This window comes from Schistocerca serialis, chromosome 3 (assembly GCF_023864345.2).
Source record: "Schistocerca serialis cubense isolate TAMUIC-IGC-003099 chromosome 3, iqSchSeri2.2, whole genome shotgun sequence".
Lineage (NCBI taxonomy): Eukaryota > Metazoa > Arthropoda > Insecta > Orthoptera > Acrididae > Schistocerca > Schistocerca serialis.
Window position 1 is genome coordinate 613454898 of NC_064640.1, and position 24717 is coordinate 613479614.

The window sequence follows — 24717 nt, forward strand, 5'->3', positions numbered from 1 at the left end:
AAGCGTTCAGTGAATACGAAAGTAAAATTCTATATACCAACTTGACAGAAAATCCTAGGAAGTTCTTGTCTTACGTTAAATCAGTAAGTGGCTCGAAACAGCATATCCAGACACTCTGGGATGATGATGGCATTGAAACAGAGGATGACACACGCAAAGCTGAAATACTAAACACCTTTTTCCAAAGCTGTTTCACAGAGGAAGATCGCACTGCAGTTCCTTCTCTAAATCCTTGTACAAACGAAAAAATGGCCGACATCGAAATAAGTGTCCAAGGAATAGAAAAGCAACTGAAATCACTCAACAGAGGAAAGTCCACTGGACCTGATGGGATACCAGTTCGATTCTACACAGAGTATGTGAAAGAACTTGCCCCCCTTCTAACAGCCATGTACTGCAAGTCTCTAGAGGAACGGAAGGTTCCAAATGATTGGAAAAGAGCACAGGTAGTCCCAGTCTTCAAGAAGGGTTGTCGAGCAGATGCGCAAAACTATAGACCTATATCTCGGACATCGATCTGTTGTAGAATTTTAGAACATGTTTTTTGCTCGTGTATCATGTCATTTCTGGAAACCCAGAATCTACTCTGTAAGAATCAACATGGATTCCGGAAACAGCGATCGTGTGAGACCCAATTCGCTTAATTTGTTTATGAGACCCAGAAAATATTAGATACATGCTCCCAGGTAGATGCCATTTTCCTTGACTTCTGGAAGGCGTTCGATACAGTTCCGCACTGTCGCCTGATAAAGTAAGAGCCTACAGAATATCAGACCAGCTGTGTGGCTGGATTGAAGAGTTTTTAGCAAACAGAACTCAGCATGTTGTTCTCAAAGGGAGAGACGTCTACAGACGTTAAAGTAACCTCTGGCATGCCACAGGGGAGTGTTATGGGACAATTGCTTTTCACAATATATATAAATGACCCAGTAGATAGTGTCGGAAGTTCCATGCAGCTTTTCGCGGATGATGCTGTAGTATACAGAGAAGTTGCAACATTAGAAAATTGCAGCGAAATGCAGGAAGATCTGCAGCGGATAGGCACTTGGTGCAGGGAGTGGCAACTGACCCTTAACATAGACAAATGTAATGTATTGTGGATACATAGAAAGAAGGATCCTTTATTGTATGGTTATAGTGGAACATACAACTGGTAGCAGTTACTTCTGTAAAATATCTGGGAGTGTGCATGTGGAATGATTTGAAGTGGAATGATCATATAAAATTAATTGTTGGTAAGGCGGGTGCCAGGTTGAGATTCATTGGGAGAGTCCTTAGAAAATGTAGTCCATCAACAAAGGAGGTGGCTTACAAAACACTTGTTCGACCTATACTTGAGTATTGCTCATCAGTGTGGGATCCGTACCAGGTCGGGTTGACAGAGGAGATGGAGAAGATCCAAAGAAGAGCGGCACGTTGCGTCACAAGGTTATTTGGTAAGCGTGATAGCATTACGGAGATGTTTAGCAGGCTCAAGTGGTGCACTCTGCAAGAGAGGCGCTCTGCATAGTGGTGTAGCTTGCTGTCCAGGTTTTTAGAGGGTTTGTTTGTGGATGATGTATCGAATATATTGCTTCCCCCTACTTACACCTGCCGAGGAGATCACGAATGTAAAATTAGAGAGTTTCGAGCGCGCATGGAGGCTTTCCGGCAGTCATTCTTCCCGTGAACCGTACGTGATTGGAACAGGAAAGGGAGGTAATGACAGTGGCACATAAAGTGCCCTCCGCCATACACCATTGGGTGGCTTGAGGAGTATAAATGTAAATGTAGATGTAGATGCCAGGAAAAAATGAGTAGCATTTGAAAATCTGCAGGAAGAAAGTGAACATAATTTTGTTAGCTGACAAGAACAACGCTGATGTTGATGTTGCTCATGGACTACAACAAAAAGATTTTCAGTCTTCTGAATGAAATTACCTACATCAGGCTTGTCATGTAACATCATTAAGGGTGTTAGAACATGAACGACTATTCCACCACAACCTTTACAGGCTTCCTAAGATGCATAAGGAAGGCATTCTTTAAGACTTATAGTTAGTAATATTGGTGCATTAACATACTAGGTAGCATAACACCACACACACACTGTCAGCAAATATGCTGGGAAGTTTGAGCACGACATTCGCAACTCTGCCCACTTTGTACATCACCTCAGTCATTTGTGGCTGTGGTAAATGTATATAATGGAGAACTTTGATCTGCTCTCCTTCCATAGGAGAATTCCACATTCTGAATCCTTGGAAAAAATTGAGGGAAATGTCAATGACTGTAGCACAGAACTCTTCAGGCACATTATCACAGTGCCAGGAGTTGAAATTGGCTATAAATAGTGGCACAACACCAACAATGCTTCATGGTCTAGTTGAAGTGCAGGCAGCTAGTAGGTGTAATGACATTGTTTGCAGTATATGTAGAAGATGGATGGGTCAGTCATCAAAATATCATGCAGTGAAATGGAGCCAACTACATGGCTGAGCACCAGAAAGCGCGCCGTTATTCATTGTAGACATGCTAAAGTTAATATAATATGTCATGTTTCTGGCCAACAGCGGCATACATATTCACACCTGGACTGTTATGTTGCACGAGTGATCATTCTGATCACATGGTAGTTGCAGCAGACATTAAATTTGATGTTACAAGGGTGTGTCGAAAAGTAATGCCACAGAATTTTGTACATGAAAACTCTTCAAGCTTTTTAACTAAAACAAAGGTTATTAAGATTCTATATCTTTATTCTTCATGTCTACATATTTATTTCTCAACACAGTCTCCCTGGTGATGAACACATTTCTCCCAACATGAGACTAGTTTGTTGTTACCATCACTGTAGAATGTTTGACTTCGTTGACAGAGAAACCACCACACCTCTGCTTGCACTGCTTCATCATTATCAAAGTGAAGTTCTTGAAGGTGTTGTTTAAGTTTCAGAAATAGATGAAAATCAGATGGGGCCAAATCATGACTATATAGAGGGTGATTGTTGACAGTGAATCCGAGGTGACAGATTGTTGCTGATGTCACAACGTTCACATATGATCTGGCATTGTGCTGAAGGAGAAGGTGCTCCATCTGTGGATTAATTCTTCGAATTTGAAACACTATTACAGCACGCTGTTTCTCATCACCGCGTGCTACGCACTGCAATTGGAGCCCTGTAGCAGCAGAGGGCTGCAAATAGGTAGACATGAAGAATAAAGATGTGGAATGTTGGTAAATTTTTTTATTTAAAAAGTTTTAAGAGTCTTCACATAAAAAATTCGAGGGCATTACTTTTCAGCACACCCTTGTACATCCATAGTGTCAACAGGAACATTGGGAATCATTTCCTGGAAACTCAGGAGTGAGCATTGGTGCTCTTTGCCATGCTTTCTCTCGCACCTCATCACTGTGCATCCGACCTCAACTAGTTTAATAAAAATTGAGGCTAGTTTTGGGTTTGCTGCTATCAAGTTGCAGAAAAGTAGACAAGCAATCTCACTGTCAGTGATTATACTGCATTGTACACTTTTGTTTTTTTGATACAGTGGATGCTTTGTCTGCTGGGGTCGTGGCCAATCTTCCTGCAAATTCTGAACAAGTACAGAGTTTGGAGATGTTGGTCATTGGGAAGTCCAGTGTTGAGTGGGTGATGGAGTACCTCAGGAAAATAGTTGGTGGGTCAGGATGAAAGGCTATCTCAGTTTGTTTGCTGGGAGGTCTTGTGTTAGATGTTGACGAGGTTCTGCTGGTGGTCAACCCCGGATGCAGTTTTTTTTAACATTCACTATGGAGTGGACAATCTTAAAGCCCTTTAAATGGGTCTAGTGTACACTACTTACAGAAAGTGGCTGGCTGCTCAAGTAGTAGATTAGGTGTGTTTTGTCCATTGGGGAAAGTGGGGGGGGGGGGATAACTGGAGAGTGATGGCTTGATGATGAACTAGGTGTTATCAGACAAGGGAGTAGGTCATCCATATTGTAAACAGTGAACGTCCATCCTTCCATATCAGAAAATGTTAATGTAGTATTAGTTAACTGCAGCAATGTGGATGGTAAGGTCCCTGAAAATAGTATCACAAGAATAGGTTGGATGCCATTGTGGCGGAGTGTTTATTGCCATAAAGAATTTGATCATATGTAGTCAGATTATTAGATTCTGAGTTTGAAATAAACTGTGTATAGGTTAGTGGCAATTGTGGGTTAAGTATGCTAATCAGATGCTTTGTGGACTACCTACTTTACAGTGATAGAATGTGTCAGAGAAAACGGGAAGAACATGGCTAAAGTTCCTGATAATGCTACAGTTATAGGGGAGATTTCAAGTTGCTAGTTGGAGAACTGCTTTTGGATGAGCAATGTCTTAGACATCATAGTAACTAACATACTGAAAGTATTCATTTCATTGACGTTGGAGGAGGGCATTGGTGACTATAAATCTATTGGAGCATGAATGACTACAGATGTAACAAGAAATGTTTAAGTACAACAATATTTTTGTGTGGCAAGTGACGAGAAACACATTGTAATTTATCTTAGCAGTTGAACATCAAACATTGATCTTGATTGATGAATATTTGAAGTATCACAGGATAAAGTTGAAAAGTATAGTACAGTACACTTTTTAATACAAGTATTAGTAAGGTTGTTAGTGATAGAAAGACACATAGTTGCAGAAAATTTTTATGTAAGCAGAGTGATTTGTTGCATATTTAAAACAAGTCACAATTGTCGACAATCAAAAGCAAGAGGCACCAGGATGGATGTAAGAAGAGCATTCCCAGAAGCATTCAGTAAATTAAAGTTCATAATTTTATTGACTGGTGTGACAAAAAAAAAAAAGTCCGTAGGAGCTTTGGCCGTACATAAAGTCAGTTCTTTATAAATTATGTGAAAGAACTTGACACCCTTCAAGCAGCAATTTGTAGTAGAGTACTGTAGCAGCAAAGCATTTCAAGTTATTAGAAAAAGGAGCAGGTCATTCTTATTGCCAAGAATGGTCATAGGAATGATGTAGATAATTTTTGTAGAATTATGGAATATGTTTAATGTTCACATGTTATGACCTTTTCTGGAGAATGAAATTTCCCTCTGATAATATCACTGTTTGCAGAACCCATGTCGATTTCTACAAACTGTGCTTGCTCTGTTCATCCTTGAGATGCAGAGAGCAATAGATAATAACACCCTGGTTGATATCATGCTCATTGGCTTTTCAAAGACTTGTGATTCACCTAGTTAAAAAAAAGCTTATAGAATAATGGACTAACTTTAAGACTGCATTATGACTTCCTAGCAAGTGGAATTCAGCATGTTCTTAACACTAATATTTGAAGTATCCCAGGGGGGTGTTACAGAGCTGTTACTGCTTACAATATTTAAACAACTAGGTGGGTACTGTTGGAATACCTGTGAGGCCATTGGCAGATGATGCTGTTGTAAACAGAAAGTGACAACATTAGAAGGTTGTTGCAAAATATGAGAAGACTTGCGAAGGATCGACATTTGGTCCCGGGGCTGGCAGTGAACCTACAACATAAATAAATGTGTTATATTCTGGATAAATAAGCAAAATAAGTATTACTCTTCCATTATACTATGGCCAACAAAGCACTGGAAACGGTAACAACCCTAAAATATTTGGGAGTAACCACCTGGAGTGACCGACAGAGTAATCACCGAATAAAACTAGTGGTAAGAAAAGTTGATGAAAGGTTGAGATTCATTGCAAAAATCTGAAGGGTGTCTTGTCAGCTCCCGTGCCAACATGGTCAGCAGGCCTGTCTCCCCATTTAACATGTTTTGGACATGATGGGGTGGCATCTGGTCTCTGCCAGCATCACTAATAATATCCAGTAACAAATTTTAAAATAGATGGAAGTAACATAGAACTGTTCCCCCTCCTAACAACATCCAATACTCCTCTGATTGTGTTAAAACATGGTTCAATACTACATTGCAGCCAAAGGAAGCTATACAGAATATTGAAATGATTGAACGTTACAATCTGTTCATAGGTGCAGGAAGCTGTAATTTATGACACACCTAATGTTGATGTGGCTTCAGACACTAAACCAACCACATGAGACACAGAACCAAATCATGTAGTTTGTTTACAAAAATGGATTGGTGTAAAATTCCTGTGTTAACCCTATTAAAATGCTCATTTCCTGTCTTGTCCATATGCTACTTGCGTTGTTCAGACTGTAGTATACACAATCCAAACTTCAATACCCATGAACATGTTATAAGGCAAAAAGGAAAGTTCTATGTCGAGTCAGTAAACATCAACTAACGAAAGTTCCATTTCAAGTAGTGCCATAAAATTTGAAATACTCTTCCACATAAGCAGAAATTATTTTTATCATTGTTGCTTTTTAATAAAACCCAATGGTCATTCTTACTTGATAACTGATTCTGTTCAGTAGCAGAATTTATAGAAGCTGCAAAATGGAAAGGCCTGAAACAACAAAGTGCAAAATATCCTGCTGCAAATAGTAGATAAAGCAAAAAACAAACAAAACATTATTTATTCACTGCAGCATTAACATTTTTGGATGAAAAAATAAATGCTGAATTGCAAGTGAATCGGGCAGTGATGAGAAAGCAATCTCATGATTTGTTGCTCCATGTTCCTTGGCATGTTCACAGAAGTGAATGACCTCCTGAGAGTAACTTCACATATATTTATGTAACATTGAATATTATATAGAACACACTTATATTAAATTAATACGAAAGTTCCAGAAACTTTTAGGAAATCTGAAGGTAAATAAAAAAAGTGTTGGACATAGCAAGCCACTACACATAACTTCATAACTCCATGGCTTTATCCATTTCACTATGCTTGAACTTCAGGAACACACAACCACATCTTTTATGTTATGATCTTTTGGAGGCTTTAATGTTATTAACTGTCATTTAATTATAATAAATCATGCCAAGAGCAATGCATTATTGATGATTCTTCAATGCATCATTTCCTTGAAACAGTATACCTTCATAACACACAACTTACGATACAGGAATAACCAAATAAGAAAATTCTTTAACGGCCAGTACAATGTTTCCCCATCATTTTATTCAGTAAATCATACTGAGATATTGTACGGGGGGCCAAAGTCACACAAGGGATTATCCCTGTGGTTAATGGGAGAAGGCAGACAGGTTTTTTAGGTTAAAGGCAAAGTCCAGACAGACAACAATCTAGAAGAATAGAATAAAAGAAGCTTCATGTACAGTAAATAGGGATAAAGCTAAGGTTAGTATCAAATTAAAATTGTTGGATGTGAGCTCCGCCAGTTATGCAAAACACCGTTTTTCTCAGTACCCAAACATGTTTTGGCACCACTGTGCCATCATCAGTGAGTTTTCGTTTTTATTTATTCTGCAATGTGAACATGTTTGGGTACTGAGAAAAACTGTGTTTTGCATAACTGGCGGACCTCACATCCAACAATTTTAACTGCAAACACGGCCAATACAAGGAGTTGCAAATCAAAATGATGGATAAGTATCAACTTACTTCAGCAAAATATCAGGGGAATAAAAAATAAAGTAGATAAGTTGTTAGTGTGTTTAGATGATCTCAAAAATAAGAATGAGATCGCTATACTTTGTCTGTCTGAAAACCAGATAACTGTGGGGATGGAAAGTGTCAGTATAAATGGGTATAATTTAGCATCTTACACTTGCAGATCTAGCATGGATAAAGGTGTAGTTCCCATCTATGCAAAACAAGGGTATAAATACAAAACTGTAGAAGCAAGCAAACTTTGTGTCAATCAGCACTTTGAATTTTGTGCATGTGAACTACATCTAGATAATGTAGTGTTGATGTTAGCAACAGTGTGCAGGTCCTCATTAGGAGATTGGGAGATATTCATAAAAAAGTTTGACTCCCTGTTATGCTGTCTGTCAGACAAAAAGAAGTTATTAACCTGTGCTGATTTCAGTGTAAACTTCCTAAGCAATTCTGATAGGAAAAGTGAACTAGAAGTGTTATTAATGACATATAACTTAGAATCAGTGATCAATTTCCCTACACGTGTAGCTCAAGACTGTAGTACTCTAATAGATAATGTATTCGTACAGCAAGAGGATGTAAAACTAACACGTGCTTTCCCTGTGATAAATGGATTATCAGACCATGATGCACAATTGATTAACTTACAAAACCTAGCAGGGTGTACAGTTAAGGAACCATTAAGTAAAAGTGTAAGGTCGCTCAACCTGGTATCTACAGAGCACTTCAGAGAAAGTTTAAGAAATGTTAAGTGGGCAGATGTATATAGTGAGCCAAATGCTAATGATAAATGCAACATATTTCTTAATAAATTTATAAAAATTTACTAAATGCAACACAAAACCGTTTTCAAAGAAACCTTGGGTTACAGCAGGTATTAAAGTTTCTTCAGAAATAAAAAGAAAACTGTATGAGACAGCAAGAATTAGCAAAGACCCATAAGTAATTTTACACTATAAAAATTATTGCAACCTACTGAGAAAAGTTGTTACAAAATCAATAAATATGTATGTTAGAGATGAAATTAACAACCCAGGCAATAAAATCAAATCCGTATGGAATGTTGATAGAAGGGCGACAGGAAAAGTAACCAATGGGGTAGGTAGTATTACTTTTAAAGGGAATGAGACCATCTTAACCAACAGTACACAAGTGGCTAATGTATTTAACAACAATTTCTTAAGTGTAGGTGAAAAAATTGATGAGAATAGTTCAAAAGAAAAAGCCAAGCAGTACATGGAAGAGTCAGTTTTGAGAAATCTTAAGTCAGATTAATTTTCACCTAACAGTCATTAAATGTTTGGAAAATAAATGTTCTATGGGGGTAGATGACATCTCTAACAAGATAATAAAACAAGGTGGAGCAGTTACAACTGATGTTGTGAGTCACATATGGAATGCATCAATAATTCAAGATATATTCCCAGATATGTTAAAATATGCACTGTCAAGCCTCTGCGCAAAAAAGGGGTGCCACAGATGCCAATAATTACCAGCCAGTATCCTTGCTTACAGCATTTTCAAAAATTGTCGAGAAAGTAATGTACTCAAGAGTGGTTAGCCATCTCAACAGTAATGGGATACTTACTAAATCACAGTTAGGATTTCAAAAATGCTGTTCCACTGAGACAGCAAATCCAATTCCACTGCCCACATAATAGAGTCTTTAAATAGTGAAATGTCACCAATAGGAATTTTCTGTGACTTATCCAAAGCATTTGATTGTGTGAACCATGACATTATATAACAGAAATTACATTTCTATGGTATAAATGGAACAGCAAATGAGTGGTTTAAGTCATATCTACAGAAAGGGAAGCAAAAAGTTCCTTTATGTGGTTTAAGTGATTTAAGGAAGTTTGCCACTTCATGTGACAGGGGTGAAATTACATTAGGTGCTCTACAGGGTTCAATCATGCGTCCCATTCTGTTCTTGATATACTTGAATGACTTCCCTTCGTATCTGAAATAAGAAGCTAAACTGACACTGTTTACTGATGATACAAGCATCATTATTAAGCCAATGAAAGAAACTCCAATAGAAAATGATACAAATAATGTCTTTGGAAAAGTTTTTAATTGGTTTTCTGGGAATGGGCTTTCTCTTAACTTTGAAAAGTCAACAGTACATCCAATTTTCTGCTACAATGAGTGCAGGTCCTTCAGTAAATATAACATATCAACAGAAGTCAGTAGCCATGGTAGAGCATACTAAGTTTTTGGGTATACATATAGATGAGAATCTTAACGCGAACACACATTCAGAGTACCAGGTAGGACTGGTGGGGCACATAAACACGTTCAGAGCATACAGGGACAGGTACAAAGGCACGCATGTTAACACGTCCAGAGCAGTTACAGGGTTAATTGGAAAATTCATATTTTGGATCTCCTCAAGTGACTAGGTTCAGCAACTTTTGCAATCAGAATAATTGCCAATTTTGAGGATATAGAAATTAGTAAGTTAGCATTGTACTGTATTGTATTGTATTGTATTGAACTGGGGACCTAGAAATGATGGAGAGGCTTTGTCCCCACTACAGCCCACAGTGGTACACATCCCCCAACAGGCTACAGCAGTCCACTCACCCCACCACTGCCCCACACTGAACCCAGGGTTATTGGTGTGCGGTTCAGCCCCCAGTGGACCCCACACCCCCCAGGATTGTCTCACACCAGACGAGTGTAACCCTAATGTTTGTACGGTAGCGTAATTATGAATGCGTATGTGGAGAAAGTGTTTGTGTAGCAATCGCTGGTATAGTAAGGAAAAGGGTTATGTAATAAAAATTTTAAGCTTAAGAAAGAAAAAAGGAACCTTGATTCATGCATGCATTTTGTATGCATTTGACATATTCTGCATCATAACGGTTACCATGAGATTGATCAATGGAACATGTAACTAACTAACTAACTAACTAACAATAATGATGTATTTTGAAGAGTTCCTCAATGTGCTGGTGACAGAAAATGCCATATTTTCATAGGACGTAAGTTATAACAGGAAACCCACCAAGTGTGGGCTTCAGCTGGAAACAACAAAATCCAGTATGGTATGTCCCAAGCTGTTCATGATGTAGAGAGTGTTCTTGCCTCAAAGAAGCTAAGTGTAGGTCAGTATCAAAAGAGAGTAGGAAGAAGAGAGTCTTGCTGCTAGGTAGTAGCCATGGGAGGGGTGTAGGGCCAGATGGTCCAGGACAAATTAGTAACAGGGTACCAGGTCAAGTGTTGCTGGCCTTAGGCAGGTGACAGAGGCCATAAGGAGTTTGTGCAAAGCTTTTGTCAAAGAGGATCGGGATATTGTAATACGAGGGCAGTTCAATAAGTAATGCAACACATTTTTTTTCTCGGCCAATTTTGGTTGAAAAAACCAGAAATTTCTTGTGGAATATTTTCAAACATTCCCACTTCGCCTCGTATAGTTTCATTGACTTCCGACAGGTGGCAGTGCTGTACGGTAAAATGACGTCTGTAACGGATGTGCATTGCAAACAACGGGCAGTGATCGAGTTTCTTTTGGCGGAAAACCAGGGCATCTCAGATATTCATAGGCGCTTGCAGAATGTCTACGGTGATCTGGCAGTGGACAAAAGCATGGTGAGTCGTTGGGCAAAGCGTGTGTCATCATCGCCGCAAGGTCAAGCAAGACTGTCTGATCTCCCGCGTGCGGGCTGGCCGTGCACAGCTGTGACTCCTGCAATGGCGGAGCGTGCGAACACACTCGTTCGAGATGATCGACGGATCACCATCAAAAAACTCAGTGCTCAACTTGACATCTCTGTTGGTAGTGCTGTCACAATTGTTCACCAGTTGGGATATTCAAAGGTTTGTTCCCGCTGGGTCCCTCATTGTCTAACCGAACACCATAAAGAGCAAAGGAGAACCATCTCTGCGGAATTGCTTGCTCGTCATGTGGCTGAGGGTGACAATTTCTTGTCAAAGATTGTTACAGGCGATGAAACATGGGTTCATCACTTCGAACCTGAAACAAAATGGCAGTCAATGGAGTGGGGCCACACCCACTCCCCTACCAAGAAAAAGTTTAAAGCCATACCCTCAGCCGGTAAAGTCATGGTTACAGGCTTCTGGGACGCTGAAGGGGTTATTCTGTTCGATGTCCTTCCCCATGGTCAAACGATCAACTCTGAAGTGTATTGTGCTACTCTTCAGAAATTGAAGAAATGACTTCAGCGTGTTCGTAGGCACAAAAATCTGAACGAACTTCTCCTTCTTCATGACAACGCAAGACCTCACACAAGTCTTCGTACCCGAGAGGAGCTCACAAAACTTCAGTGGACTGTTCTTCCTCATGCACCCTACAGCCCCGATCTCGCACCGTCGGATTTCCATATGTTTGGCCCAATGAAGGACGCAATCCGTGGGAGGCACTACGCAGATGATGAAGAAGTTATTGATGCAGTACGACGTTGGCTCCGACATCGACCAGTGGAATGGTACCGTGCAGGCATACAGGCCCTCATTTCAAGGTGGCGTAAGGCCGTAGCATTGAATGGAGATTACGTTGAAAAATAGTGTTGTGTAGCTAAAAGATTGGGGAATAACCTGGTGTATTTCAATGCTGAATAAAACAACCCCTGTTTCAGAAAAAAAATGTGTTGCATTACTTATTGAACTGCCCTCGTAGATGGAGCAAGGAACAGCCTGGCTAAGGGCAGTACCTAGGAGCAAGGAACAACCTGACTAAGGACAGTAATTACAGCACCGTGGGTGACCTGGCGAGTTGAGCAGATTGCTGCTAACTGAAATGATATCTTATATGAGTGCAATTCCTGTTGTAACAATTGGGAGGTGGGGATATACTAGGCATGGCTGGCACCTGAATAGGAGAATGAATGATAGATTGGCTGAGCTTCTTGCAGAAAATGTACAGGTGGTTGCTGTCACCCAAAGCAAGATCCTTGTGTTTATGTATGTCAGAGAGGTACCTTTTTTAGGCTAGAATCAGGGTTCAGGCACCCTGTTTTGAAAGAAATCAAATAACAGAAGAGCTCCGTGAAATGCTAAATAATTGACAGAAAATTGGAGTTTGCTTACTTCATCAAAATATTACAGGATTGAGTTATAAGGTAGAAGAGTTTCTTGTCTGTTTTGAAAATTTGAGAGCTCTGAAAAGGTAGACATCCTTTGCCTGTCTCAGCACCACATAACCATGGGGTTAGATAAGCTACATGTAAAAGATTACACTCTAACAGCTTACTCATCCAGTACTAATACAGAAAAAGGAAGAGCTGTTACATATATTAAGGCAATTCACTAGTTCAAAAATATTGAGACAAGTAGATTTTGTAGTGATCAGCACATAGTAATGTGTGATTTTGAATTAATACTGAAAAATAGTTCACTTTTAATTGTAACTATATGTGGGTCCCTACTGGGAATTTTGAACTGTTTATGAATAATTTGGGTTTCATTAATATGTTACTGTCAGACAGCAGCAAGCAGTTAAAAATCTGTGGTGACACTGTTGTAGATTTTCTTAAGGATTCTGATAGGAAAAATCATCTGGAAACCTTATTCGGATCCTACAATTTGATCTCGGTAATTAACTTTCCAATACAGGTGGATAAAACCAGTAGCACCCTAACTGATACTGTTTCCTTTAGTGAAGCTTAGACCAAGAAAATAACTGTTAATCTAGCAACAAATGATCTCTCTGATCATGATGCACACTTAGTTAGGATAAATAAGATAGAGCATTACAGTAGGGAGACTCCTCAGTAGGTATCAATTAGAATAATATTAATGACTCCAGGACAAATGTTTTTAAGAATAGTCTTCAAGAAACGACCTGGGATGATATTTATAAAGAACAAATTCTAACATAAAATTTAATCTATTCCATGATAAATTAGTGTCATCATTTGAACGTAGCTGTCTGCAGAAGCTAAACAGACAGTACATTAAACAGCCATGTAAAAAACCAAAGATCACTAGAGGGATTAAAGTACCTCATGAAAGGAAAAAGGAAATGTACGCGTTGGCAAGATCAAGTAGACACCCTGAAGTAGTTGCACACTACAAAACTATTCAAAGTTGCTTAGCAGAGTTATTAAAAGCCAAGGAACATACCCATAATGTCAGAAAGCATTAATTCCAACTACAGACTGCAGCTGTATGGAATGTAGTGAAATGAGAGACTGGACAACCAGCTATGGAACAGGATAACATCACTACTGAACTGAATGGGAGAGGTATAAGTGATGAGTCAATGGTAGCAAAGATATTTAATAATTGTTTCTTAAGTATAGTAGGAAGTATAGGGGCAAACAGTTCAAGAGGAAAATCACAGCAGTATGCCAAAAAAGCAGGTCTCATAACACTCAGACATATGAATGCACACCACCTTCTGCTTCTGAAATTAAGAAAATTATATATACTCTAAAAAATAAAAACTCAGATCCCTGAGTCAACAGATGGGGACGTTTGCAAGACAACAACCACCTGCACGAACAGTTTGACGACGTTTGCAGAAGCATGGACTATCAGCTCGGAGACCATGGTTGTGGTTACCCTTCACATTGCATCACAGACAGGAGTGCCTGCAATGGTGTATTCAATGACGAACCTGGGTGCACAAATAGCAAAATGTCATTTTTTTTTTGGGTGAATCCATGTTCTGTTTACAGCATCATGATGGTCGCATCCATGTTTGGCGACATCGCAGTGAATGCACATTGGAAGCGTGTATTCATCATCGCCATACTGGTGTATCACCCGGCGTGATGGTATGGGGTGCCATTGGTTACATGTCTCGGTCACCTCTTGTTCGCATTGATGGCACTTTGAACAGTGAACGTTACATTTCAGATGTGTTGCGACTTGTGGCTCTACCCTTCATTCGATCCCTGCAAAACCCTACATTTCAGGAGGATAATGCACGACCGCATGTTGCAAGTCCTGTACGGGCCTTTCTGGATACAAAAAATGTTCGGCTGCTGCCCTGGCCATCACATTCTCCAGATCTCTCACCAATTGAAAATGTCTGGTCAAGGTTGGCCGAGCAACTGGCTTGTCACAATATGCCAGTCACTACTCTTGCTGAACTGTGGTATCGTGTTGAAGCTGCATGGGCAGCTGTACCTGTACACGCCATCCAAGCTCTGTTTGACTCAATGCCCAGGCGTATCAAGGCCGTTATTACGGCCAGAGGTGGTTTTTCTGGGTACTGATTTCTCAGGATCTATCCACCCAAATTGCGTGATAATGTAATCACATGTGAGTTCTAGTATAATATATTTGTCCAATGAATACCCGTTTATCATCTGCATTTCTTCTTGGTGTAGCAATTTTAATGGCCAGTAGTATAGCTTCTTGTTCTCTTTGTAGACATCAACATATTTTGTAGTCTGGAATTTCTGACCAGCTCTCAATCAAGTACAGGTACAAGTAGTCCTTACATAAGGATGCAGTTGGTGTATTGTGTCACAACCGGTTCTCCACCAGACAAGAGTGAGTAGTGAATTAGGTGTTGGCCTCATATTGAGGGGGGGGGGGGGGGTAGGCTTAATTCTTTGATTGACTATACAGGTTTAGAACTTCTGTATTTTCCCTAAGTCACTTCAGACAAATTCTGGGAATGTTCTTTCAGAAATAACATGATCAGTTTTGTTCCCCATTTTTGTCCACTCGAGGTAATGCTTAATCATTAATGACCCCAATGTAATAAAGACATTACACTGTATACTTTCAACCTGTTTCTTCAAGCACCCCAACTTTGACACATCAGTGACTAATATATCAATTACTTAGTACATAGAGTAATAGTTTGATGCTACATGAAAGATGTTTCAAATGTTGATCTCTCACAAATGAATCACACAGGACTACAGCAACTATGAGTGAAGAGCCAGTCAGTCCAAATGTGTTCAGTGGAATACAACTGCCACGGGCATTCGCTATGCATTTCTTGTTCATAATTATGTCTTAACATGTACTGTAGCTTGCTTTTCTCTTAAAGGTTTTAGTAGCTGTGCACATTTTTTTTCTTCTTCTTGTTCATGATTCATGACTTAACTTGTGTTGTATAAGAAAACAGGAAAAGTGTGTAGTTTTCTCCTCCCAGTCAGTAGTTTCTGAAGATATTCTTCGTCAAACACATCAACAGTTAGTCACTAGGTAGTTTTTTGCATGTTCCATGCATCATAATTGCAATATCTTGCTATGTGGAATGAGTCAGTTTTAAAGTACACTTTCTCACTGAAAAATATGACTGTATGCTGACCAATTACATGATTGACCTAGGTTACTTTTATAACACAGTTTTAATTATAGAATCTGATACAATTTGCCTACGACTTTATTCTATTAAAAAGTTAAGGATGGTTATAAAAGATTTAAGTTACTTTTTAATTAATTCATACCTTTTCTCATGTATATGGGAAATTTTTAAAAGTATTCTAGAGGAATGCTCTTATAACAAAGCTGTGAACTATGTGCATAGATCTTTATGAAAAATCTGTGTACACTCACTGTGTCAGTAACCCTCTATGATCCAGGTCACATGCACGCCAGCTGAGTGTTCTTGACAATACAGCTTGTTCAGTTTTCAGCCATCAGCATTTGCTGTTCAGTTTTGTTACGTATGGAGAATACTCCAGCTGTCCTAATGGAATCTCATCAGATGCTGTGTGTTCCAAGAATAATTTAGTATTTAAACACACAGCATTTGATGTGAACAATCAATTTACCATCATTTAATTGTAGCATGTTTAGCTTCTACCTTTGATGATTAACATGATTTTATTGTTCTTTTCTAGTGACTGGATCGAGTGAGGTTGAAGATGGCAGTTACTCACAGTATAGGAAGCCTCAGAATTCACAGTCATCTAGAACAAGTGGAAATGGTCACAGTTCTACATCAAAAAGATCAAATAGTAAGTGAAATATTTTAATAAAATTGATGTATTAAAATAAAATCTCTCTCTCTGTTTCTCTTCCCCCCCCCCCCCTCCTCCCCCTTCCCCCCCTCTCTTTCTCCAATTACTTTTATTTATGAAACATACAGTACCTGACGTAACATACAGTCACCATCTACACTAATAATAAAACTGTTAAACTATCTTCTGTTTGGACACACAATCTTCAAAAGTACTAGACGAATTTCCATGAGAGTTTCACAGGTAACTTGAGCATGACGTGGGGCAACATGTAGGTTTTATTTCATGAAAATCAGATTATGGAGAAAATATAATATAATATAAAGTTTCACCCATATCCATACTAATATTATAAATGTGAAAGTAACTCTGTCTGTTGTATTTTCATGACTAAACCATTGAACCAATTTTGATGAAATTTGATATAGAGATAGATTGAACCCTGAGGGAGAACATCTACTTAAAAAAGATTGAAAAATGGATCCCTGAGAGGTTAATGTAAGGAATGGAACATCATTTTTACATCAGTGGACATAAACTATGTTAAAATAGTATTAAAATTGTTGCATAATGCATATGTTGTATAATGTATAGCTACTTTGATAGCACGATGCACGGATCAGCGATGCTGTGCATGCCGCCTCATCGTGTATTGGGATAGCTTGGGGGGGGGGGGGGGGGGGAGAGTGAAGAGCGGGATGCACATCATGTGATTGCATGTACAACAGTTTACTTATCTGCCATCACTCATCATAACAAAACTACTGATGTGCCAGAGCAGCTGCAGGTACAGCTAGCCTACCATAAGAAAGCACAATATGGGTGCTGTTTATTTACTGCATATCTGTAACTGCACAATCATGGATGATGACCTATTCCATCATTTGTTGAACAGTAATTTCCATTTCAGTTACTTATTACTTGATGAAACATTATAATAACTAAACTGAATCAATTTATTTGTTCCAATAACTTTCAACATCGAGTCTATTGGAAAACTCGGTGTACGATAGTAATAAAGCATTTTATGGAATTGATTACTAGTTTCAACTTTGGTTGCTCATCATCAGATGAAGTTCTAGTCAACTAGGAGAGGTTATTAAACAAGAGGAAGCAGAAAAATTTTAGAATGGTGTACTTTAAACACAGAATCTAAAAGAAGCTGCAGATAATTGGGTACTAATTTTTATGCTTCCTTAAATCGTGTCTGTACCTACTTGATTCTCACCATATACAATGAGGTGTGTGTGTGGTTTCACTTGGTGCTATTGCTGTTTAAGTGTGATATTTTTCCGGAAGAGTGATGTGTCTGTGCTATTATCAGCTCTGATTATTACTTATATATTACTTGTTGGTGGATTATATATTTACATTAAAAGTTCCATTAGAGTCAAATGAACAATTTTTTACACCCATGTCCTGGTGTGTTATTTGTATATTGTGTCAACTGTTCAGATGATCAATGCATCTCTTACAATTCTGATAGCTTAATTGCTAGTTTCCTGATGTATTAGTATTCGTGCATGCTTCTGTCCTAGTTTTGTAATCTATGAGAGTACTTTACATTCCTTTCATCTTGTTTGTGGTTTCATTTCTACTGTGTAACTTTTGTGTTTAATATGCTGTCAGTGTGTAGGCATAGTTGGTTTGTTTGTTGACTTTTGAGGGTTTGAAGGTTTGCTGACTTTTGAAGATTTGTTGCCTTTTGAAGGTGAGGTTATAAAATTCCAATTTTTCCTTCTTCCCCTCAGGACTGTGGAACATGGAGATAGGTCTCTGCCTTGTATGTGATGTTCCTGTATAATTCAGAACAATTACTTTTTTATTGTCTTTAATATCAACGTCAGGGCCAGCCTTCTTCATCCCCCAAATCCTCTCCGCACCCTAATGATGCAACTGCCACATACTGTAAGGGAGAACCTCTGATTCTAGTGTTTGGAAGTAATAGAAGTAAACATCAATGACACTGAAAATTTTTTAATAAAGAGGAACACTTATACCAATCCGTATGTCATTATGTATTATATGGCCATCAGTTTTGGTGCTTCAGGGCACCATCTTCAGGCCTTAACTGAGGGGCTTAAATCATACACAATTCATCAGTGGCCAACATCTATGAACTGGTTTTCACAGACTATCTGTAACAACAATGTTGTGTCTCCAACCGTTGAAACCACTGATGAATTACGTCTACAGTTGGAGTTAACCCCCCCGCCCCCCTCCCCCCATCAGCAGTTAAGGCTTGAAGATGGTGCACTAAAGCATTGAAACTGGTAGCCATACAATAAATAACATCATAAGGACAGCTGTAGGTGTTCTATTTTATTACATAAGTAAACGGCTGAAGTCCCTCAAACCTCCAGTGAGAAGGATGGACATACAAAAACATGAAAATTTTAGTAAGCTTGGAGGCGTGCTCAGATAGCTGACTACTCGGGACATGGGAGCAGATCTGGTTTTGAATCCCAGACAAGCATAGATTTTCATTTGACACATCATATTCAGCATTCCTTTAGTTAAATTTCCTCTGTTCCATATATTGGTGTAGTTTTGTTTATGGCAACATTCTGTATCTCTTTGCAGATTTTGAACGAGCATTTTTTACTCGCAATCCTAATGAACTTCAAGGAGAAAGGATAACAACTACACTTATTAAATCTTCTCGCGGTCTGGGCTTCACAATAGTTGGTGGTGATGACACTGAAGAAGAATTTCTCCAGATTAAATCCGTTGTTCCAAAAGGACCAGCATGGCTTGATGGTAAATTACAAACAGGTAAGGAATACTGCTTCTGTTAAGTTAAAAAAAAATGGCTCTGAGCACTATGGGCCTTAACTTCTGAGGTCATCAGTCCCCTAGAACTTAGAACTACTTAAACCTAACTAACCTAAGGACATCACACACATCCATGCCCGAGGCAGGATTCGAACCTGCGACCGTAGCGGTTGTGCGGCTCCAGACTGTAGCGCCTAGAACCGCTCGGCCACTCCGGCCGGCTTCTGTTAAGTGAATATGTTAATTTTGTTAGATCAGTTTATGGAGCTTGGAGATCACAAACTAGTATGAAATAATGTTACATTTACATTAATATTTATTAATACCTTTGTAGTCTTTTTTTATTTGTTGGGGCAACTTTGGCCATTTACTCATTTTAGACTATTTTATTGTCCCACAAGTGCTGGTACATATATAGAAGAAAGAATTGGAATTAGAATCTTGAGCTTTTAAAAATTTACTTAAGTTATGTTAATAATGGTTTCTTACAGGTGATGTGCTGGTCTATGTAAATGAAACCTGTGTACTAGGCTTCACACACCATGATATGGTTAGTGTTTTCCAGTCCATTGCTCCAAATGAGACAGTTACATTGGAAGTTTGTAGAGGGTACCCTCTGCCTTTTGATCCCAATGATCCTAACACAGAAGTTGTTACTACTGTTGCTGTAAATGCTCCAGGTAAGTTTGTTTATATTGGATATGTCATGCCATTTGGCTTTGGATCATATATCTTCATGTTACTCTTTTGATACTGGTACACATTTTGTGATAGACAAGTTCCAAACCTTCAATACTAATTCTAATAGTTTCCTCTGTTGTATCCTGTGTGCCCATTCTTACACAATATTTACTAGTGCCGGTGATCTTACCTAGAGTATCATCAAGTGGGTTGGCTATTTTAAGTAATTATTTTTTCTGAAATGATTTTACTTAAAAGTGTAATTAATTTCATACTAGAATGTGTCATGTAGTATCCTTATGAACTGTAACATATGACAGTTATTGCTGACCCATGTACTTTGAAGTCCCGTTACAGTATGCTTCAGAATCATTGTTGTGTAATTAAGGAAGTTTTTTTTATTTTTTTTATTTTTTATTTTATTTTATTTTTTTTTATTTGTCAGTAGTCTATTTTGGAGGAATCCCTTTTACAAGCAGCTCATTGTATGTGGCAGTTGTTTTTGTATGCTGTGTGTTATATTGATAACTATATCTTTCAGTTGCTTCTTACGGCATTTCCAAATTCAGTTTTCACTTCTGAGCAATGTACAGTCCCTCGGCATGCAGTACCTCTTTAAAAATATCCACTTTTTCACAATTGTTTTGAGACATCTTTGAGACAATGGTCAATTTTGTAACTCTTAAACAGAGCTGGTCATCAAATAATGATAAAAAATGGCTATTCCCACATTCTTATATTTCAATAAAAAATTATTTTGGTTGATATGCATCAGTGATTGACAGCAAATGATACGAAAGCATTTTTTACCCGAATGTTTCTTAATATTATTTTTTAATATCATTTGCATCCAGTACTGATGTATAAAAGTGTCATATTTGTAGTATGCTATTTCACTCTTGTCTTATGCTTAGTGAGACAAGATTCTGCTCTAACTACAAGGGAGGATTGGAAAGTAATGCACAATAATTTTTTTTCTCCCCTGATATTGCAGCTTGAGTATTGAAATCTCATGACGATATAGTTTGAAGTTTACACTGTAGAGGTTATTTTGTTTTCATGTGCAGTTCTAGTGAGAAAAGCTGAACTACGACACAAACATGGTGTGCATCTTATTGTTATCGTCTTCTGAAGATATTTGTGAGAAAAAGGGCATAAACAGAGTCAAATTCACAGGGACTGTATGGGACGAATATGTGGACCATAGCAATGTCTCCAGGTGGTACACATTCTTCCAAGAAAGCTGTGTGACCTTTAGTTATTCACTACGCACCTGGCAGCCGGTAACAGCTGCAACCTCGCGGAATGTCGGAGCCACTGAGGAAGCAATTTTGAAAGATTACCGTTTGCAACTGTGAACTTTATTGTACAGTTCAACATCTCGTATGGTCTGGTGTATGATATTGTTCATAACATGTTGAAATTTCATAAATTTAGTGCTCCCTGGGTGTCTAAGAACTTGACAACCACAAAGGCCAGCAAATGACAAAAAGCTTGGATCACTTAACACGTTACGCCACAGAAGGTCATGACTTTCTGAAAGAAATCATCACTGATGATGAGTTGTGGCCATACCACTACACACCCAGAACCAAGCAGGCCTCTGCACAGTGGAAACATGTTGGTTCCCCAAAACACACACACACACACACACACACACACACACACACACACACACACACACACACACACACACACAATAAAAATAAAAATAAAAACCTGTGTGACTCAATCTGCTAGGAAAGTGTTTGTGACAATGTTCTGGGATATACATGGTATGTTATTGGTGGAGTTTGCAGAACACAGGACCACTGTAAATGCTGCAGCCTACATTAAAACTTTGGTTAAGCTGCATCGTGCTCTTCATGACAGACCCACAACATTAATGCTGAAGTGATGAAGTTCTTCATGGCAATCTCATCCCCTTATTCCTGTTCCTTTTTGTGAGGAAATTGCCGGATTTGTGTGGGAGGTGCTCCAACATCCACTATACAGTCCAGACCTCGCACCTTCGGACTTTCATATGTTCGGTCCCATGAAGAAATTTCTGGCTAGTCAGTGTTTTCTGACAAATGTGGAAATGAAATCGGCAGTCCACAGATGGCTGTACTCCAACCAAATAGACTTCTACAAACAGAGCATGTAGAAACTGGTAACACAGTGGGAAGCATGTGTTGAGAACATTATTGACTATGCGGAAAAGTGGGTAAAAGATGTTAGTTTATTTGTGATTTTTTTTTTGTGTGTTACCTATTAAACTTTTTGATGATAAAATTATTACGCATCATTTTCTCATCTCCCTCGTATATTGAAATTCCTACTTTTTATGCTGAAGTTTTCAGAATATTTTGCATATCATTATTAGTTTCTTCTTACAGTATTAAGTTAGGCATGAACAGATTTCATGTCCTCTGTGTCAACTAATTGTTGTGGTTCCTTCACTTTGAAAGGACCAAGTTTATCTTGAAGTAGAATGTTCAAGTCATCTTTCATTCCTTTTTCTATGGTTTTCTTCTGAAGGTATTGCAACAAGGTGCTTGTTTATATTTGTTTCATCAATTTTCTTGGCTATTGTCTTTTCCTTGGCAGTTGTATTGATTGCACTTTTAATAACTGTGATAGATTTTTTTGTCTTTACATATAAAATTACCTATATCTTGTTTTGTTTCATAGTCAACTAGAATCATATAATTGTTTGCCTAGATTACTATTTAAATCAGAACTCTGAAAGGTACTCTGTTTATGATTTGTTATTTCTTTAGTCATTTGTCACAAAAAGTATATTTTATTGCTTTCTTACAGCCTGTCTGTTAGGGGATAGATGATAAACATTCACTGTATGCTCGAGGCTTGGGATCTACATCTACATGTTGTACATGATTACTCTGCAGTTCACAGTCAAGTGCCTGGCAAAGGGTTCATGAAATCACCTTCAAGCTATTTCTCTACTGTTCCACTTTCGAACAGCATGTGGGAAAAACAATCACCTAAATCTTTCCATCTGTGCTCTTCTCTGTTTTTTTATTATCATGAACATTTCTCCCTATGTAGGTGGTTACCAACAAAATATTTTCACATTCAGGGGAGAAAGTTGGTAATTGAAATTCTATGAGAAGATCCTGCCTGCCGCAACACAAAAAGACTCCGTTTTAATGATTGCCACCCCAACCCCAATTCACACGTCATATCTGTGACACTCCCTTCTTTGTTTTACAATAATGAAACACAAGCTGCCCTTCTCTGAACTTTTTTGATGACCTCCATCAATCATATCTGATGTGGATCCCACATCACAGAGCTACACTGCAGAAGAGGTCAGACAAGGTTATTGTGCAGGACCTCACACTTCTCGTTATTCAGAGATAATTGCCACATTTTTCACTATGCAGAAATTTTGTCCAAATTATTTTACAGTTGGTTTTGGTTATCTGATGACATTACAAGACAGTAAATGACAGCATCATCTGCAAACAATCTAAGAGGAGTGCTCTGATTGTCTCCTAAATCGTTTATTTAAATCGGGAACAGCAGAGGGCCTATAACACTTTCTTGTGGAATGCTAGATATTCCTTCTGTTTTACTTGATGACTATCCATCAGTTACAATGAACTGTGGCCTTCCTGAAAGGGAATCACGAATCCAGTCACACAACTGATGGGATACACTGTAGGCACACAATGTGATTAGAAGTCACTTGTGAGCAATGGTGTCAAAAGTGTTCTGGAAATGTAAAAAATATGGAATCAGTTTGCATATTCAATAAACACTTAAAAGTAATTTGAACATTGAAGCTCAGAATTTAAATTTAAGTTGTTTGCATTCTCTGAAGAAGAATATTGTTTTGAAAGGTGAAGTACAGAGTGGTGTATACCTTAAATACACTGAAGAGCCAAAGAGACAGGTACACTGATCTAATATTGTGTAGGGCCCCCATGAACACACACAAGTGCCACAACATGACATGGCATGGACTCAACTAATGTCTGAAGTAGTGCTAGAAGAAATTGACACCATGAATCCTGCAGGGCTGTCCATAAATCCATGAGCATGAGGAAGTGGAAATCTCTTCTGACCAGCATGTTGCAAGGCATCCAAGATACGCTCAATAATGTTTGTGTCTAGGGAGTTTGGTGGCCAGCAGAAGTGTTTTAACTCAAAAGAGTGTTCCTGTAGCCACTCTGTAGCAATTCTGGATGTGTGGTGTGTCGCATTGTCCTGCTGGAATTGCCTCAGTCTGTCGGAACGTGCAGTGGACACGACTGCATGCAGGTGATCAGACAGGATGCTGATGTACATGTCACCTGTCAGAGTCATAGCTAGACATATCAGGGGTCCCGTATCACTCCAGCTGCACACACCCCACGCTGTTACAGAGCCTCCACCAGCTTGAACAGTTCCCTACGGACATGCAGGATCCATGGATGCATGAAGTTGTCTCCGTACCTGTACATGCTCATCTGCTCAATACAATTTGAAAAAAGACTCGTCCGACCAGGCAACATGTTTCCTAGTCATCAACAGTTCATTGTCAGTGTTGACGGACACAGGCAAGGCATAAAGCTTTGTGTCGTGCAGTCATCAAGGGTACACGAGTGGGCCTTCGGCTCCAAAAGCCCATATCAATGATGTTTCGTTGAATGGTTCGCACACTGACACTTGTTGATGGCCCAGCATTGAAATCTACAGCAGTTTGCAGAAGGGTTCCACTACTGTCACGTTGAACAGTTCTCTTTAGTCGTCATTGGTTCCATTCTTGCGAGAACTTTATCCAGCTGCAGCGATGTCGGAGATTTGATGTTTTGCCAGATTCCTGATATTTGTGGTACACTCATGAAATGGCCATTAAGGGAAAATCCCC

General features: G+C 38.8%; 1 protein-coding gene across 2 annotated transcripts in view; it reads left to right on the plus strand.

The window, feature by feature from the left end:
- The window catches only part of LOC126470494 (membrane-associated guanylate kinase, WW and PDZ domain-containing protein 1), a 407605-nt gene that overhangs the window by 296843 nt on the left and 86045 nt on the right, over window positions 1–24717 (plus strand). For both annotated transcript variants that reach the window (XM_050098366.1, XM_050098367.1), the window contains exons 6-8: window positions 16284–16400; window positions 18987–19178; window positions 19670–19858. In XM_050098366.1, coding sequence (XP_049954323.1) covers window positions 16284–16400; window positions 18987–19178; window positions 19670–19858 — 498 coding nt within the window. The remainder of the gene's footprint in view (window positions 1–16283; window positions 16401–18986; window positions 19179–19669; window positions 19859–24717) is intronic.